Source organism: Nannospalax galili, unplaced genomic scaffold (genome assembly GCF_000622305.1).
Source record: "Nannospalax galili isolate Female #2095 unplaced genomic scaffold, S.galili_v1.0 scaffold151, whole genome shotgun sequence".
NCBI lineage: Eukaryota > Metazoa > Chordata > Mammalia > Rodentia > Spalacidae > Nannospalax > Nannospalax galili.
This window is the reverse complement of record NW_008332087.1, coordinates 38118-57412: the sequence shown is the minus strand read 5'-3', so window position 1 is coordinate 57412 and position 19295 is coordinate 38118. Positions and strand designations below refer to the sequence as shown.

The 19295-nt window shown below is 36.4% G+C and overlaps 1 protein-coding gene and 1 pseudogene across 11 annotated transcripts in view; one reads left to right on the top strand and one right to left on the bottom strand.

Moving 5' to 3' along the window:
• The window catches only part of Tasp1 (taspase 1), a gene marked incomplete at its 5' end in the record, with an annotated part of 441173 nt that overhangs the window by 393470 nt on the left and 28408 nt on the right, over positions 1-19295 (bottom strand). For all 11 annotated transcript variants that reach the window (XR_003848562.1, XM_029560670.1, XM_029560666.1 and 8 more), the window contains 1 exon segment: positions 7757-7877. Coding sequence is in view for 10 of the 11 variants with exons in the window: in XM_029560670.1 (XP_029416530.1) it covers positions 7757-7877 (121 nt within the window).
• LOC103729198 lies at positions 11645-11947 on the top strand (annotated as a pseudogene).

Below are 19295 nucleotides of genomic sequence, written 5' to 3'. Positions count from 1 at the left end.
CAAGCAGAAGAATGAAGTAAGGAAAACAATTCAGAACCTAGATAAAAAAAAGTTAGCAAAGTGGGTAAGAAGGTCAGAATTGTGGATGAGAAATTCAAAAACAAGGGAAAAATTAAGTAATGAAACTGAGATTCTGAAACGGAAACATAGAAATGCTAAAAATGGGTCACTCGGTCAAATAAAAAATACTGTAGAAAGCATCATCAACAGATAAGACCAAGCAGGAAAAAAATATATGTATCAAGGAAGGAAAACAAACTGGAGATAATATTACATTCACACATCAGTAAGAAAAAATATGAGAGTATAACCAGAGAACTCTGCAATATGATCAAGAAACAAACCTAAGAATATCCATGAGATAAAGGAAGATGAGGGGAAAAAAATGAAGGCATAAAAAAATATATTCAGGGGCTGGAGAAATAGTTCAGCGGTTAAGAACACTGGTTGTTCTTGCTGAAGACCCAGGTTCGAATCCCAGCACCCACACGGCAGCTAATAACTGTCTGTAATTCCAGTTCCAGGGGATCCAATGGCCTCTTCTATCCTCTGCGAGCATTGCACAACACACGTGCACTTACCTACATGCAGGCAATAGACTCATACATGTAAAACAAAAATAATAATAAAATATTTTTTAATCTAGTCAATGAAATTATAGCAGAAAATTTCCCAAATCTAGAGAAAGAAATGGATATCCACACACAAGGAACAGTTAGAGCTGGAAATAGACATGACCAGAGAACTTCTGAGATACATTATAGTTAAGATGTCAAAAGGACACAAAGAAACTATTAAAAGCTCTAGGAAAAGCACCAACTCACCTACAAAGGCAAACACATTACAACATGGGATTCCTCATCAGCATCTCTAAAAGTCAGGCATGTATGGAATGATATTTATCAAACCCAGAGGGCAAAACAACGGCCAACCAAGAGTGTTATATCCAAAAACGTTACCTTTTAAAATGAATAGTCATAAGGACATTTCAAGACAAGCACTAACTGAAGCAATTCATAACCAAGTCAGTTCTTCAGAGGAGGAAGACAGTTTCAATCATCAGGACACAAGAAAGAAAAAAAAATCCAGGAGAAGAGTGGAATGAGCAAGGAAGAACCAGGAAATAATGGATTGTGTCCAACACAGTAAATCAACAAACATCTAATACTGATAGGCAAGAAAGAAAAGAATAAACAATAATCCAACCAACCACATTTCCTAGTGTAGCTACCCATCAGTCATCCAGGCTGCTCCAAGTCCAGATTCCTCAATACAGTACAGTTTCTTTCTGTTTTGGTCTAAATTCCAAAGCAAGACACAGTTGCTGCAGCTAAATCAAAGATAACAAACTTAATCTATCTAAAGTATACTTTGAACTTCTGTCTGTATCCTTTAAAGGTTTGGCATCATATTAGGAAAAATAAATCAGTAACGGCATATAAGATACATGAAAGGATATCTGACTATGACTCAGAAGTGCTATGCAGTAAGGTCTAGCATCAGTGTATTTCCTGACATAGCTCGAAGGACATATACAGAGATCACCAAGGGCATAGCAAGAATGATATCACAGCTTGCAGAAAAATAAAATCCTCCTTTAAGGACAAGAATTAGCTCTGCTTCAAGATTTTTTAGCAAGATGACTACATATTGTACAATGTTCCTAAGGGATCAACTTCCTTCAGAATTCATTGAGATTTCTAAAGTGAAAAACTCTGATAACTTTACATCAACACATTTAATTATATACTGTAGGAACTGTTGGGTGAGATATATAAGCATTACATAGGCTCTAACACTGTCAATGCTGGATACACTAACATCACTGGTTCATACCTACACTCTTTCTCACTATGTTTGGCCACAGTTTACCAATAATTTCAAAAATCAAACAAGGATAGTATCTCATTCTTGGAAAAATATATGTGGAAAAACCTGTTGATGCCAACAGTATCTATATTAACTGAAGGGAGTAATTATTTTAATATTTTTTATTTTTAATTGTGTATGTGTATATTTGTACATGTAAGTATGAGTACCCTTGAAGGACAGAAGATGGTGTTGGACCCCTGGAGTTGGAATTACAAGTGGCTGTGAGCCACCTGATATGGGTGCTGGGAACAGAACTCAGGTCCTCTACAAGAGCAATCAACCACTCGTAATTGCTGAGCCACTTCTCCAGCCCCAAGAAGGGAGCAAACCTTAAACTAAACAGTATGAGAAGGAAATCTACATATTTAAAGCACAATGCTCTTTGTCAAATTATGGCCCAGACTGGATTATGTTCCAGTAGAACACTGCTCAACACATTTGTACAAGAATCAGATACTATAACGAATTCATCAACATTTTCGAAGGAAACGAAAGAGAAGTATATTTTCTACATAATGCTAAAGACAAATCACTCATGCTAAATGATGAAGCTGGCAGAGGGACTAACACAGAAGCAAGTACAGGCATTTGTTGTGCTGTTGAGATTAAAGGCACTTACACAATTTGCTACACATTTCCTATTACTATGCCACATAGATGCCCTATATCCAAATATAGTAAGCATGCATTTTGAAGATCAGCATGTAAAGAATACCTCAAGAAATAAAGAAGCATTTTGGCATAGCTATAAACTTTCAAGGGACTCACACACACAAAAAAGTGTGGATCAGGAAAGTAGACAGCAGAGTGGGTAAAGGCACTTATGGTCAAGCCTGACCACCTGGGTCTCTAGGACCCAGAAGGTTGTCCTCTGCCCTCCATATCCATGGCATGTATACACACACACACACACACACACACACACACACACACACACACGCATACATTTTTTTCACGCATGCACACACGCACACACATACACTAAAAAATGGAATAAATTTTTAAAAAATATATGAATCATGAATTAAGGAGGCATTATTGCTCTACCATCAATTGTACTGGATATCAAAGAAATCACATCTCAAGAGAAATCACACCTCAAATTATGAGACCAATTTTACAAAACCAGAATAATATCACTGAAATAAAGTCATACACAATCTAGTCACAAGATTTGTTTCAATTGTTTGAAACCCAGAAATAAAATAAATAAAATCAGAGATCAAAAAGAGGACATCAAAACAGAATTCGGAGCTGGAGAGATGGATCAGCAGTTAAGAGCACTGCCTACTCTTGGTTCGATTCCCAGCACCTACATGGCAGCTAACAACTGTCCGCAACTGCAGTTCCAGGGGATATGACGCCCTCTTCTGACCTCCATGGGCACTGCATAACACCGATATACTTAAAATACATGCAGGCAATACACTCATATACAGAAAACAAAAATAATAAAAAAAAATTAAAACAGAATCCAGGGAAATCCAGAGGATCACTAGAGAAATAGAGTGAAAATTTTAATTTTAAAAAACTTAAAAATCTACAACAAATGGACAATATCCTAGACACAAATGACCTACCAAAATCAAGCTGAATAATAAATAACTTAAACAGACAGGCATGATGGAGCACACCTTTAGTCCAAACACTTGGAAGGCAGAAGCAGGAGGATCTCCATGAGTTTGAGGCCAGTCTGGTCTACATAGCGTGTTCCAGGCCAGGTGGAGCTACAGGGAGACCCTGTCTCAATAAGGATGGATGGATGGATGGATGGATGGATGGATGGATGGATGGATGGATGGATGATGAACGAACAAACAGACCGACCTATAAGAAGCAATGAGATTGAAGAAACAATGAGTCTCCCAACAAGGAAAAGCCCAGGACAGGTGGAGAGATTGCCAAATTTGGTCAAACCTTTCAAGAGCCAAAGCTGCACCATGAAATTTAAACAATATGGCTGCATAATGACACCACCAGTGTACATGTCATTGTAGGAAGAGGAAATTTCTCAAGATCCCACATCTAGATGAAAAACTACAGGCAACCAATGGCTGCTACGAGAGGGACAATCAGTTTTTCCCGAGAACCAGCTCCTGATCCAACAACAAGCAGTCAGTCCTAAACACATGTACATGCCAGCAACATTAAATGGATTCAGAAGGTTGAATATACATATATATGTATATGTAAATGTATACGTAATAATAATTCAAGAAGAGGTTATGAATTTGAAAAGGGGAGGGGGAAATGCAGGATGAGTTAGAGGCAGAAGAGAGGGGTGGAAATTTCATACTAGTGTATGAAATTCTCAAAAAATTATAAAATTTGAATTAAAAAAGGAAAGGACATGGGGGTGCAGATAGGGAAGAGGTCTAAATACAATTAAGATGCATTATATGAAATACACAAAAATTCAATAAAAACATACACTGGAAAAAAACACAATTAATAATGAAAATACAACTTAAGATCTGTTTCTTAACTTTTGCATTCAATAACTTAATAAAACATATGTATTAAACAATTTGGACACTGTTCCTGTAAATAAAAATTATGCATGTGGTGGCACATAGCAAGTTCAGGCCAACTGGGGCTACAGAGAGACCTTGTCTCAAAAATTAAAAACACACACACACACACACCCCCAATATACTGTACATCAGAAAAAACTAGAAAAGTAAAGAACAGTGTCAAACATTCTGTGAAGACAGTTTTATGCTGATGCTTACAAGACCTTGTATCAAAATAAAGTCTACATATTGACTCAAAAACAAAATCCACTGTAGAAATTTAGTTAAATATCAAGAATTTCTATAACAAACAAAAGTGTAAATTTTTTTTAATATTTTATTATTTTTATTTTATGTGTATGAATGTATTGCCTGTATTGTGTAAGTGCACCCGTGTCATGCAATGCCTGCAGAGGTTAGAAGAAAGCATCAGATCCCCTGGAACTGGAGATACAGATGGTTGCTAACCACCAGGTGGGTGCTGGGAATCAAACCCGGGTCCTCTGTAAGAGTAGTCAGTGCTCTTACCTGCTGAGCCATCTCTCCAGTCCCAAGTACAATTTTTTTTAAACCAAGAACAATGAAAGAAATACACAGTTCAGATTTCAATACTAGTTATTAAAACAAATTTCTGGGGGGCTGGAACAGAGAACTCAGTGTTTAAGGGCACTTGCTCTTCTTGCAGAGAACCCAGGTTCAGTTCCCAGCACCTACATGATGGCTCACAACTATCTGTAAATCCAGTTCCAGAGATCTGAAGCCTTTTTCTGGCCTCTGTGGGCACCAGGCACACACACGGTGCCTATGCATACATGGAGACAAAACACTCATACACATAAAATAAAAATAAAAGACATTGAAAATATTTCTGGAAAGATAGTGATAATTAGCAAAGTAACTGACAGGTTCAAATCCAAAATTCTCCATCAAATTTTCAAAAGGATTTCTAGAATTTATGACAAGCTGACTCTTTAAATTAATCAGGAAAATACAGCTTTCAAAAAAAATGAAGGGGTATTCATTCTGTGAGACACTACTTATTCAAAGTTATTCCAAATAAAAGAACATACCTATATAGCTAAGGTAACAATCTAATAAATATAGTAATAAAACAGAGTATGAATCTGGATATTTAATGTATAATACACAAATCACTTCAAATCAGTAAGAAATAGAAAAGGCTATACACAAAAGGCAGGGTCAAAACGACAAGAGTCAGTATATACTGTTAACCAAATCAGATACTGGTTTACTGCTTCTCAGCTACAAATTCACCCTCTATTGCCAGATCTGTGAACATGAGCACAGAGACACACACACACACTCTCTCTCATTGCTTTTAATAAAAAAAAGACACAGTCTCACTGTGTAGTCCAGATAGCCTCGAACTCATGATTCTCCTGCTTCAGCCTTCTATGTGTTAGGCATGTACAAGCACACCTGAGAATATAGGCCTTTAAATGTTTCACTTGACAACTGGCACAACAGAAAGCTTTCTCAGTAGAGAGCACTAGATACACACTGCAGTAAGGAAAAGCAGCTTGCCGGCCAAGGAGAACATGATTTTGTCTCTTCTATTTGGCCCATCTGGTATTCTCCGGTGCTAAGTGCCCACAGGGTAGCACTTTCCCCAGCATTTGGCACAACATATGTTATCCCAGCTCCTGAATCTGGTCACAACAACACAGCTGAGCACCGTGGAAAAACCAAGACTGCGCCCTATATTCCATCCCTGAACTTTGCATCCTGTTCTCAGGCCCAAAGACATAGACAGCAAGTGTTCCATGGGGATAGCTGTCTGGTAAGCCAAATAACCAATATTACTGTGTGAAAGAGACTTAAATCTCATAGGCTGTTAATTTCTGTGCATGCCCTTCTGGGGTTCACCTCTGTTCCACCTTCTTCAGTAAGATCTGAACCTACTTCCAAACTTACCCTTTGGGTAGTCTCTCTCTGCCCTAGTATATACTTTGAGTTCTCTTTCCATCTTCACATAGTCTCCTATCTCTGCTTAATAGTTTATTATATGTAACTTCAGTTTAAACTACTATTGGTTTCTGCCTCCTAGTGTAATTCATATGGATACAATAATCTTAGACAAATCACTAAACCTCTCGAGTCTGTTTCCTCATCTGTAAAATTAGGATAAAAGTACTGACAATAAGGTTATTGTGAGAATTAAATTATATACTACATACATGTAAACCAGTACAGAACAGTGCCTACTATGTTAGTCATACAATAAGTTATTGTTGCTGTAATTCAATAAGTTATATAGGGACAAATTAGTATTTGTTTCAGGAATAACAGCAATAAATTCAAGAGGCAAATTAAAAATTATACATATCTTAAAATGAGTGACTGTGCTTATAAATCCTAAGACTTTATATTATGTAAAATATAAGAGTCACAAGAGGGAAAGTAGTAAGTTTCACAAACAAAATTTTTAAGCTCTGAGAAAGAAATAACATGAACAAAGATATGTGAGACAAGCCATCTAAGAGGTACAAATAGTAAATTCACAGAGACAGGCCAGTAAAATTTTGTAATGAAATAAATAAAATTAAAACTATTTGAAATATCCTTTCTTACTTATCATAAAAATCAAAGCAGACAAAAAAGGTGCATACCTTTAATCCCAGCACTCAGGAGGCAGAGGCAGAGGCAGGAGGATCACAGTGAGATCCTGGCGGGCTGGGGCTACAGGAAGACCCTGTCTTTAAAAAGCAGACAAAAAAAATCAGAACAAATGGAAAACCAAACTGATTTAACTCTGGCATAGAGGGCTACACCCAACATCAACAGAATACATGTTCTTTTGAAGTTTATGTGAACATTTATCAAAGCATACTACTGTAAACTTGGCTGCAAAGTATGCACACATACATGCACGCAAAACACTCAAACACACAAAATAAAAATAAATAATTTTAAAAGTAAATTTCATCTATATCATCTGAAATGTATTAATATTGGTACATTTCAAATTACAAAGTTAACAGAATACTACGAATCATGTTAAATATCTATAATCTCTTCAAGGACTAGAGAACAATGTACTTCTAAGCAAACTTGGGCAAACTGCTCTACTGTTTAGTTTTGTTGTGTTTAGCTTTCTGCCTTTGTTACTACTGTTGCTTTGCAGTCCTAGAGGTAAGGATCAGGGCTTCCTGCATACTAGGCAAGAGCTCTATCAATTAATCCATACATATTATAGATTCTTCTAAACTAAGATATCCTTAATTTAGTAAGAAAGAATATTTATTTTCAACATTAGTCTAAGCAAAAATGATTGAAAATACTTCTTTAGAAAATAGTAATATGCTTAGTTTTTCAAATAGGAGAGGTAGTGTGTAATAATGCCCACATACCGCTCAGTGCTCCAACTGCTCCAAAGTTTAAGGATTTTCCATCCATTATGCTGGCATCACACTCAATTTCCCCTAAAAGATTTAGATTAGATCCCATTCCTGCGTTTGTAAAAGGAGAATCCTAAAAGACAAAAACAAATTTAAAATATTAATCATAAAAAAGAATGTCAATCCTTCATAAACTCTTTGAAAAACTAGAAGGTAAGAGAATGCCTCCTAGGACTCTGGGGTCTTGTCCTTATCCATGGGATACAGGAAGCTGAGCCCTTCCCCCTTCCTAGGACCATTATATGACACCAATTCCTCTCTGATGACAAAAGGACAAAAATATAAAACTAGAGACCAGGGGCTGAAGAGTTGATGGCTCGGCGGTTAAGACCACTGGCTGCTCTTGCAGAGGACCTAGGTTAAGAGTCCCAGCACCCATATGGAGGCAAACACCTGTCTGTAACACCAGTTCCAGGGGCTCTGACACTCTCTTCTGACCCCTGCAGGCAATGCACAACATGGGTGCACTTACATACATTTAGGCAATACATTCATACACATAAAAAATTTAAAAATAACAGAAAATGTGTTTTAAAGAAAACTAGAGACCAATATACTTTGTATATATTGACACAAAAATCATCAAAGAAACAAAGGCAGCACAATATAAAAGGATGTTTATATCATGAACGAGAGGGATCTCAGAAACACAATTTTAAAATCTGAAACATCAAATCAATACAACGCCTCGTATTAATAAAATAAAGGAGAAAAAGGATAATCATGTCAACAGACATGGAAAAAAAAGCATTTAACAAAATCCAACACCTTTTTCATTAAAAAAAAAACTATGTAAATCAGAAATAGAAATTAACTTCCTAAACATGATAAAAGAACCTACAAAAAGTCCAGAGCTAACATTATGATTAAGGGGCAAAGACGAAATAATCTTCCCTAGAATCAGGACACAACAGGAATGTCTAGCCTCATTGCTTCTATTCAACAATATGCAACACAATCAATCTTAGGCACAAATTAGTAAAGAGAAAGAAATGAAGAGAAACTAAATTAGAAAAGTCAAGTAACACTTCTATATGAAGAAAACATGATCTTTTTAGCTTGCATTAGCTGTACAAAATAATGGGTTTTCTTATGAAATATTTATACACATATAAAATGTACTTTGATGACATTTACCTCTCTTATCATCTTCCCTTGCTCCCCTTCCCACGATGTAGTTGTTGAAGTGTTTGGATTTTTACAGGGTGCTGGTTCTGCCTGGCACATAATTGGAAGCCCACCCGACTCCCATGCCCCTTATGCTGAAGTCAAGGCACCTAGGGCCTATCATCATGATGTTATCTGTTATCACCCTGACATGGGAGAGAGAAGGCCTCAGTTTCCTATATTCTGTGGACAAGCCCCCAGAGCCACTACCTCCTGCTGTAGTTGGTGAAGTGCTTGCCTTACAAATATGAGGACCTGAGATTGATCCCCAGAACTCACATTAAAAAATAATAAATAAATAAATAAATAAATAAATAAATAAATAAATAAATAAATAATACCAGGAATAGTGGCACATACTTGGAATCTCAGCACTGGGGAAGTGGAGACAGGAGTACCCCTGGGGCTCCTTGACCAACCAGCCTAGCCTATTGGCAAGTCCCAAGCCAGTGAGAGACCCTGTCTCAAAGACAAAAAAAAATGGTGAACAGCACCTGAGGAATGGACACTCAAGATTTTTCTATGATCTCCACTGGCACAGCACACATGTGCACATACATCTGCTACACACACACACATACACACACACACACAGAGAGAGAGAGAGAGAGAGAGAGAGAGAGAGAGAGAGAGAGAATAGCCAAAACAATCCTTAACTGGAAAGGATTAAGAATACAAGCTGGATGTACAGGGAGACCCTGTCTCAAAAACTCAAACAAACAAAATGCAATGGAAGTGGGAATAATCTAGAAATACTAACAATCCCTTACATTTAAGGTCAATTCAACAAAACAATCCAAGATAGGATAATCAAACAAAACAAGATAGGATAATCTTTTCAATAAACAGGACCTTTATCTCACATCAAATACAAAAATTAAGTCAAAGTAGATGAAAGACCTAAACGTAAGAGTTAAAACTATATGATTCGTATAATAAACATAAAGCTAAATATGCATGACCCTGAGTTACACAGTGGTTTCTTAAGATTTGATATCAAAAGTACAAGCAACCAAAGAAAAAACAGATAAACTGGACTTCATTAAAGCTGTTATATTTAAAAGCATATTGAAGAAGGGGGAAACATGGAAGAAAAAAACTGCAAACCATACATATGATGGGTGACTTCTATTTGGAATATATAAAAATTTCTACAACTCCAAAAACTCATTTTAAAATGGGCAAAGGATATAAATAAACATCTCTCCAAAGATATAAGTAATCAGTAAGCACATGAAAAGATGTTCAACGCCATTTATCATCAGAGAAAAGCAAACCAAAAGCACAATGAAATACTACTTCACACCCACAATAAGAGCTATAATTAGATAGTAACACATGTTGGGAAGGATATGAAAAAATTAGAACTTTCATACACTGCTAAGAAAGGTACTGGCAGTTTGAAAAACATCTGGTGGGGTCTCAAGAAATTAAACAGAATTATCATTTGACCCAGATATCCCACGTATTATATGTATATGCAAGAGAAATGAAAACACAGGTCTACCCAAAGCATGCATATGAATATCCAAAGCAGCATTATTCAATTTGACCAAAAAGTGAAAACAAATCTAGTAGTCTACCAAGTGATAAATGGATAGACAAAACATGATATAGCTATACAACACAGCACTAACCATCAATAAAAGTGTAGTGACATAGAGATATATAATAAGGAAAAACTTTTTAAAAACTATGCTAAATGAAAGAAGTCTGACACGATCATCTATTATTCTACTTATATGAAATTTATGGAACAGGCAAATCCATTAGGTAGCCTGGTGGCAATCAGGGCCTAAAAGGAAAAATGGAAATAATTGTTAATGGCTAAACTGTTTCACTTTGGAATGGTGAAAATAAAGTGAAATTGGGCATTCATGACAGCTGTAGAACTTTATAAATATACTATAAACTGAAATGTACACTAATAAAGGATAAGTTTTATAGTATATGAATTATATCTCAAAAAATGTCACAGCGCTGAAGAGATGGCTCAGCAGGAAAAGTGCTTGCCTTTCAAGCCTGGCAACCTGAGTTCCATCCTCGGAACACACAATGGAAGGATAGAGCCAAGGAGAGAACAAACTCCCCTCTGACCTCCACATGCACACTTTGGCACTCAGATGCCCACACTCAAACACAGCAAATAAAATTAAAATTTCAAAAATAAAGGCCCAGGGTTTGATCCTCAGCACCACATAAACAAAGTGTGGTAGTACATGTCTTCAATTTCAGCACCTGAAAAGTGGAAACAGAAGGATTAGGAGTTCAAGGTCATCCTCAACTACAGAGCAAGTTTGAGGCCAGCTTAAGCTACATAAGATCCTCTCTCCACCAGGAGAAAAAAAATTTAAAAAAAAAGAATTTACAGCAATATGGTAGACAGAACATAAGGCCTAGAATCAGAGGCCAGTGGTATACTTGAAACCTAAAGGAAAAACTACATTTATAACACTGGGAACAGTTTTAAGAGTATGTCAAGCCTAGTTATTCAAGCCCATATCATACTTGATGTTCAACTAAGAAATATGGACGAAAAGCTAACATAAAATTTTAAAAAATAAATGCAGTTGAGACAAAGTCTCAAGGTTTATTTAACCTTTAAAAAAGAGAGGACTTGGTGGTATTGATGTTTTGTGGCTGCTGCTGCTTCTGCAGCTGAGGGAATGGTTTATGGAAAGAAGGTATGCACAAAAGAAACTTGGTACAGTTATCACTCCAAATACATGGAAAGATGGTGCAAGAAATACCACAGAATGTAGAAGAAAATAAAAAACTAAAGCTCTGACTTAAAAAAATAAAATAAGGTTTGAGCCACATGGAAAAAATAAGTTCTCAACTTGCAGAATTTGCAAATGATCTGTACACCAACCAGGTTCTTGTTACCGCCAGGGCTATGCCTGCAGAAAGGGCATCTGTGCAATGCATGGCAAAAGGGTTTCGGGTGCCAAAAACTACAAGCAGACTTCTGTCTAGATTATTAATAAAGTTTCTGGCTTCCCACGATTGTACTTTCTGCTTTGTTCAGGAAGTAGCCAGTAATTCCTTTAAAATCTGTCAGACTCTGGTGTTCCCTTGTTCAGACTGAGAATAAAACCTAAGTCCTTATTATAAAGGCTTCCAAGGTCCTACAGAATCTGACCCATCCTTGCCTCTTTCAACTTGATCCCTTGTATTTCCATTTTCTACACAGAAGTCACACTGCAAGTCCCTTAGCACATCAAGAAGGTCTTCACCTCAGATCTGAATCTGATGTTCATTCATCCCTTTGAAATGCTGAGCTTAGTAGGGATTCTAGTGACAGGAGGAGATAAATGAAGACAGAATGTGTACATATACATATATGTGTAAATAGCTGCTGGCTCATAGTGAAAAGTATGAAGAAAAGTGAAATGGAATAAAAAAGGTTGGTAGAGCACCTTTCCCCTACCAAGCACCTTCACACAGCTTTTTCCTTTCATACATGTCTCTGCTCTAATAGCATGGCATGACCTCCTCTGATTTATCTAGAATATCATCTTTCCAGGATCCCCCAGCCATTCTCCTTTCTCTTTTTCATGTATTTTATGACATTTCATTAACTAGCATTACATGTTAATTTTTGTTTTGCCTGATTCTTCTCATAGAGCATAGACCCTTTTGTTTTGAGGCACTGGATTCCAGTATCTAATGCAATGTTTTACACAAAGTAGGTACTCCATAAGTATTTGCAGAATGACTAATAAGTTATTTATAACTAGGTATAAACAATAAGTATAGCTGTGAATTATAGCCCCCTAAGCAAGCTGATAAGAATTCTTTCACGGACCTTAGAGAAATGCCAGAAAAATGTATGAAGAATACACTCTTTTCTTGAATAAAACAAGAGAAATGGAAAAACTCCACTTTTAGCAGATAAATTTTAAAAGCAAAATACATTTTACCCTTACTTATAATTTTCAAAGGAGACGAGGCTTTAGAAAGCAAGATCCCTTTGAAGGAAAGGATGGAAGGTAAAGAAGGGGGTCAGGAGCTACTTGGACTACCAAGGCATGGAAAATTTTTCCTATAATGAAATTTGGCAACACTAGGTCAAGACAAAGATCTGCAACACATTACTTTTTCACTAAAAACCACAACCTGTATTACTCATTCAATGTCCTTTGCTGAAAGGATAAAATAAGAACTGTTTGCAAGGCTACAGGATATACTGTAACTTTGGAGAGTATTATGTAACTTCTATAACAGCTCTTATACATGCAAACAATTTCATTTTCAAATATTGTATAAAAACTGGACTAGTATGGCACATTATAAAATCATTATAAAATGATTTATATCTGTCCAATTTTCAATCCTCCTTTAAGAATAGGTTAAGCTTTAAAAGGAAAGTTTGTTCATAAGCACAAACTTAACAAGCCTAACTTGAATAAAATTTAGAAAATATAATTTCTTACTCATATATAACTAAGTATTCTACTGAGATTATTTTAATTATTGCCTCTGTTGACAAGCAGGTAGCTTTCTTCATCTTAAATGATGGAGGGAGGAAGAATAGCTTTTGAAACAAACTTTCATAACTCTTTTCTAAATAAGAGTAATAGGGAATGGGAATATAGTTCAGTGGAACAGGGCTTGATGACCATGTGAAAGAACCCAGGGTTTAATCCCAGCACTGGGGCGGGGGAGGGAAGGTAAGAATTAACATCAGAAAAAAAAATTCAGTTCCAGGCCAACCTAAACTACATTGTAAGACCCAATCTCAAGAAAAAATAAAGAAAGAAAAAGACAGAAACTTTTCAAAATGCAGTATGCCTTATGCAACATTATCCAGGAATTATTAAAGCTCTAGTATTTCATCATCAATTCTCAAATAGAGGCCAGTGAACTGAACAACTGACCCCCCCCCCCAAAAAAAAGTCATGTGGGAACTATTGGGGGAAAAAATCAATTAAGCTCAAATTTTCAAGAATTTTAAATTATTGAAAATTTTCCAACTTAGATTCCTTTGTGATAAGTATAGGTTAGATTCATTATTCAACAAATATTTGTTGGGCATCTGTGTGCCAGCAACTCTTTTCTGTAAAAGACTAGATATAGTAAATAATTCAAATTTATGGACCACACAATGCTTCAACTACTTAACTCTGCCACTGAGGTGAAAAGCAGCCAGAAAAAAAATACATAAATGAGTAAGTATGGCTGAAGCCCAAAGAAACTTAATTTTGTACAATGAAATTTACAAAATTAAATTCATTGATTTCATATAATTTTCTAGTGTCATGAAATATTAGTTTCCTTTTGATTTTGTTTCATTTTAAAAAGCAAAACCATTAACAGTCTATAGACCATCAAAAATGGGCAGAAAGGCTACTTGACTTTCTGACCCAAGTTTGCTAAATGTTGAACTAATTCAGTGAGATATAGCAGTAGGCAAAACAGAATATTTTCCCCTACATGCAGCCTCAATTCCAGCTATAGGAAGCAGATACTAAGAAATTAAACACAGGGGTTAGGGGCATAACTACTATGTAGTAGAGCATGTGCTTAATGATTTCGAGGCCCTGGGTTCCATACCCAGTACCAAAAGAGGGGTGAGGTTGGCAGGGCAAGGTAAAGGATGAAATACAGAAGTCCCCTGGCATCTGAGGAGGACCAGTTTCAGGACGCCTCCATCATTCCAAAACCTACGCATGCTCAAGTCCCTTACATAAAATGGCATAGGGGCTGAGGATGTAGCTCAATGTTTAAGTGCTTCCCTGGCATGCGATTAAAGTACATGTATTTGTTGGGCAGGCATTACATGCCTATAATACTCAAGAGACTGAAGTAGAAGGAACACAAGTTCAAAGCCATACTGGATTATAAGTGAAACTCTGTCTCAAAAAAACAAAAATATATGTCAGGAATAGTGCCCCAGGCCAATAATCCTCGTATTCAAGAGGCTGAGGCAGGAAGATCTGCATGAGATCAAAGCCAGCCTGGCTACATACCTAATATATGATAAAGAACTATTACACAGTATCATTCAGGAAATGAAAAGAAAAAAATTCTGGACATGTTCAGTACAGATATAATTTTTAGAGGAATTTTTTATCTGCGATTGACTATAAGGATGCAGAAATCATGGTTATAGAGGCTGATTATAAATTAGATGGTGTGATGGCTAATCTTGGTGGTCAATTTGACACATGGAAAGAGGGAATCACAGCTGAGGAATTTCCTCCATCACAGTGGGCATTTTCTTGATTGCTAACTGTTGTACAAGGGCCCAGACCACTGTGGGTAGTGTCATCCCTGGCAGCTAGGCTGAACAAGGCAGAGGAAGCAAGTCAGTAGGAGTGTTCCTCCATGGTGTCTGCTACAGTTCCTGCCTCCAGGTTCCTGCCTTGAGCTCCTGCCCTGGCTTCTCTCAATGATCTGTAGGATGAAATAAACCCTTCCCTTCCAGGTTGCTTTTGGTCATGGTGTTTATCACAGCAACAAACTAAAAGCAGATGGATATTGGACAGCAGTAAATATCCTAATGAAAATACAAGATAGGAGACAGCTCAGAATCATAAGGCAACATACATAGGGGAGACAAAAAAAAGACCACAAAGGTGTTCATAATTTTTTTTGTTTCTTCTGACATTATTTCAGACTTTAAAAAACAACTGTAATAATTTAATATCCAGAGGCCAGCAAGATGGCTAGGCAGGTAAAGATGCCTGCTCACAAGTCTAACAACCTGAGTTCAATTCCCTGGACCTACATGGTTGAAAGGAGAACATGGACTTTGTAAGTAGTCCTCCAACCTCCACATGTGTGCCATGACACATGCATGCCCACATATGTACACAAAACAAATAAAATACAACAATATTGTTTAAATAATCTAATATCCAGAATATATAGAGCACTCCTACAACTCTCAACAACCAGAAAAGAAAAAATTTATATAGGCAAAACAACTTGAAGTGACATGAATAGACATTTCCCCCCAAAAAAATATACAAATGGCCAAGAAGGACATAAAAATATGCTGAACATCATTTCTATTAGGGAAATAAGAACCAAAACCATGATAAGGTACGACTCCATGTCCACAAGGCTAGCCATAATGACACTGAGAAAGAAACAAAGTAACAACATGTTTGGCAAACACATAGAGAAATTATAATACTCGGACATTCTTGCCAGGAATGTAAAATGGTTCATTCAGTCACTATGGAAAAGTGTGGTGGTTCCACGAAAAATTTCAATATATAATTACCATGTGACTCAGGAAAGGAACTGAAATCAAGCAGTCAATATTTGTTCAGGGCTCTTGACAGCTACAGTATTCACAATAGACAAAAGACGGAAATAACCCCTGTATTCCTCAATGGGTGAATGGATAAAGCTACTCTGCGGTATGTGTAAGAGTGTTGACTAGGTCTCCCAAGAGAGGAACGACATATTGAGAGATGCTACAATGTGGATATGCCTCAAAAGCATTAAATGATATGGGGGAGTGAAGGTCACAAAAAGCTATGATTTCATTATATGAATTATCCAGAACCAAGAAGTCCACAGAGGTAGCCGACTGAGAGTTGCCCGTGAGTAGAAGACAGGCAATGAAGAGAAGCTGGCTAATAGCCATGAGGTTTCTTTGGAGAGATAAAAATATTAGGAACAAGACAAAAAATGGTTATAAACATTGTAAACATTTTAATACCACTAAGTTATGATCTTCACCTCAATTAAACAAAATAGGCAGACACCAAAGAACATATATTCCATGACTCCACATATGTGAAGTTTTAAAACTGGGAAGATTAACATGAGTCTAAAGGTGAGAACAGTTGCCAGCGTGGGATAACTGGAGCCTTCTAGAGGGCTACAAATGCTGTTTCCAGGTGCTGGTCATCCTGAAAAATTATCAGGACATCCTTACATAATAAATGAACATACTTTCTGGTAATACATACCAGTCAATAAAAAGTTTTGAAACCATAATGTGAATTTCTTAGAATAAAGGAATTGCAAGTTTTAAGGACTGTTACCCATTGTGGATCTAATGAATCTATCTGCTCAACAGAATCATTAAATGAATCCCACCTCCAAAGATCCTCATTTATATCATGTGAGTTAAAGCTAAGAATTTTCCTTTTTCCTTCTGTTTTGTTTTTTTCATTTTCTTAATAAGCTACCACACATGAGTCTGACCCAGCTGGAACATCATGGTCCTTGCTTTGAGAAACTCATTTCAATGAACTCCATAAGTTACTTAACTTCACTCTGTCAACCCCATTTTGAGAAAGTTTGTGGTATCTAGCTACAACACAGAGGAAGTAGAAGTAAATTTAGGCAATCTGCAAGGGTGATCACTATGGTACCAGGATTTACCGTACAGTGAAGACATACATGAATCAGAAAAGGGAGTAACATAGACATAGAAAGCTGCAATCATTACTGAGTCACAAACATTACATGTAGTACAAATATGTTTTCTATTTAGAAGTAATGGAATCAAGATAAGATAAATGATGCTGGCAAATAAATACTCTTTAGAAGAGGTTAGCAAAAAAAAGGCTGGAAACCAATGAACCACGTTTGGACTTATGGTACACTCTTCACCACAAACACTAAGCAGTGTTTTACTCTTGGGCCTGTAAGTGAAAAAAGGAACAATTTTGTTCAAGCTTATTTGGGTCACAAACTATTTTTGATCTGCTTCAGTGCCAGCTAAAAATTCACTGGAGTGATACACTTTGGTATTGGTTCAAACTGATTCAATGAGGAAATTTTTGAAAAGCCTTTAATTTGAAAATCATTTTCAAAATAATAAACTACTTTACTTTTGGTAGAAATTATTGTTAAAATAATATTCAGCCTCTACAGCATTAAACCAATGTCAATTAACAATCAACTCCTTTCTGGGGCACTTGACATAAGATAAAAGTAAACATCTCTAAGACTTATTTCCAGTTATAACTTAAACTAAATTATAGTGTTAATTATACTCAAAAGCTCTGGAACTCAAGGGCCAGCTTCAATCAACCCTGGCAAATTGTGGCCCTGAAAGAACGCATACTTCATGTGGCTAGGTCTCTTTTTCTTATCCATTTTTTCTTTAAAATATTTTTAATTTATTCTTATTTTTTATGTGTATGAATGTATTGCCTGCATGTGTGTAAATGTACCCGTGTCATGCAGTGCCTTTGTAGGTCAGAAGAAGGCATCGGATCCCCTGGAACTGGAGTTACAGATTGTGGTTAACAGCTATGTGGGTTCCCAGCATTAAACCAATGTCAATTAACAATCAACTCCTTTCTGGGGCACTTGACGTAAGATAAAAGTAAACATCTCCAAGACTTATTTCCAGTTATAACTTAAACTAAATTATAGTGTTGTTAATTATACTCAAAAGCTCTGGAACTCAAGGGCCAGCTTCAATCAACCGTGGCAAATTGTGGCCCTGAAAGAATGCATACTTCATGTGGCTAGGTCTCTTTTTCTTATCCATCTTTTCTTTAAAATATTTTTAATTTATTTTTATTTTTTATGTGTATGAATGTATTGCCAGCATGTGTGTAAATGTACCCATGTCATGCAGTGCCTTTGTAGGTCAGAAGAAGGCATCAGATCCCCTGGAACTGGAGTTACAGATTGTGGTTGACAGCTATGTGGCTTCTGGGAATTGAACCTGCCCCAGGTTCAAGAGCAAGAGCAGTCAGTGCTCTTACCTGCTGAGCAATCTCTCTAGCCCCTACTTACTCATTTTTTAAAGAGAAGTCTGAAAGCCAAATTTTTATATTATTCCCTTAATATTTAAATGTTGATAACAAATTCCAACTTTTAAACAATAGTATATGGATCAATCAACACATATTTGTCGTACTGTCTCTTTTGCAACGTCTGGCCTACAATATTTTATAAAGGCTTGGGTCTCATGCTTCTGCAGACTCCAAATGCGAGCTTTGGTGAACACTTCATTTTTCACATAACACAGCATTCAGACAAAGTAGCTCTTTGACACAAATGCCAATGTTAACCACAAATAATAATTTCATTATCATGCTTACTTGAATATGCATTAGCCATCTGAACTCTAATCCCAATGTCAATTCACCTTTACTAAGAAGGAGGTAGGTATTTAGAAATATATTTATTTCTAATCTTTCTTTTGCTAACCTCCTCTAAAGAATATTGACCTTCCCAAGTGATGAAGGTCTACGTAGGTTTGTTATGATATATAAAGTATGAGACAAAAATAATATACACATAATCTTAAAATTTCTAGGGTCAGAGTTTAGTCAACTAGCTTAAAAAACAAAATATATATCTAGTCAAGTTTTATCTAAGAACATCTGGTTTTTTA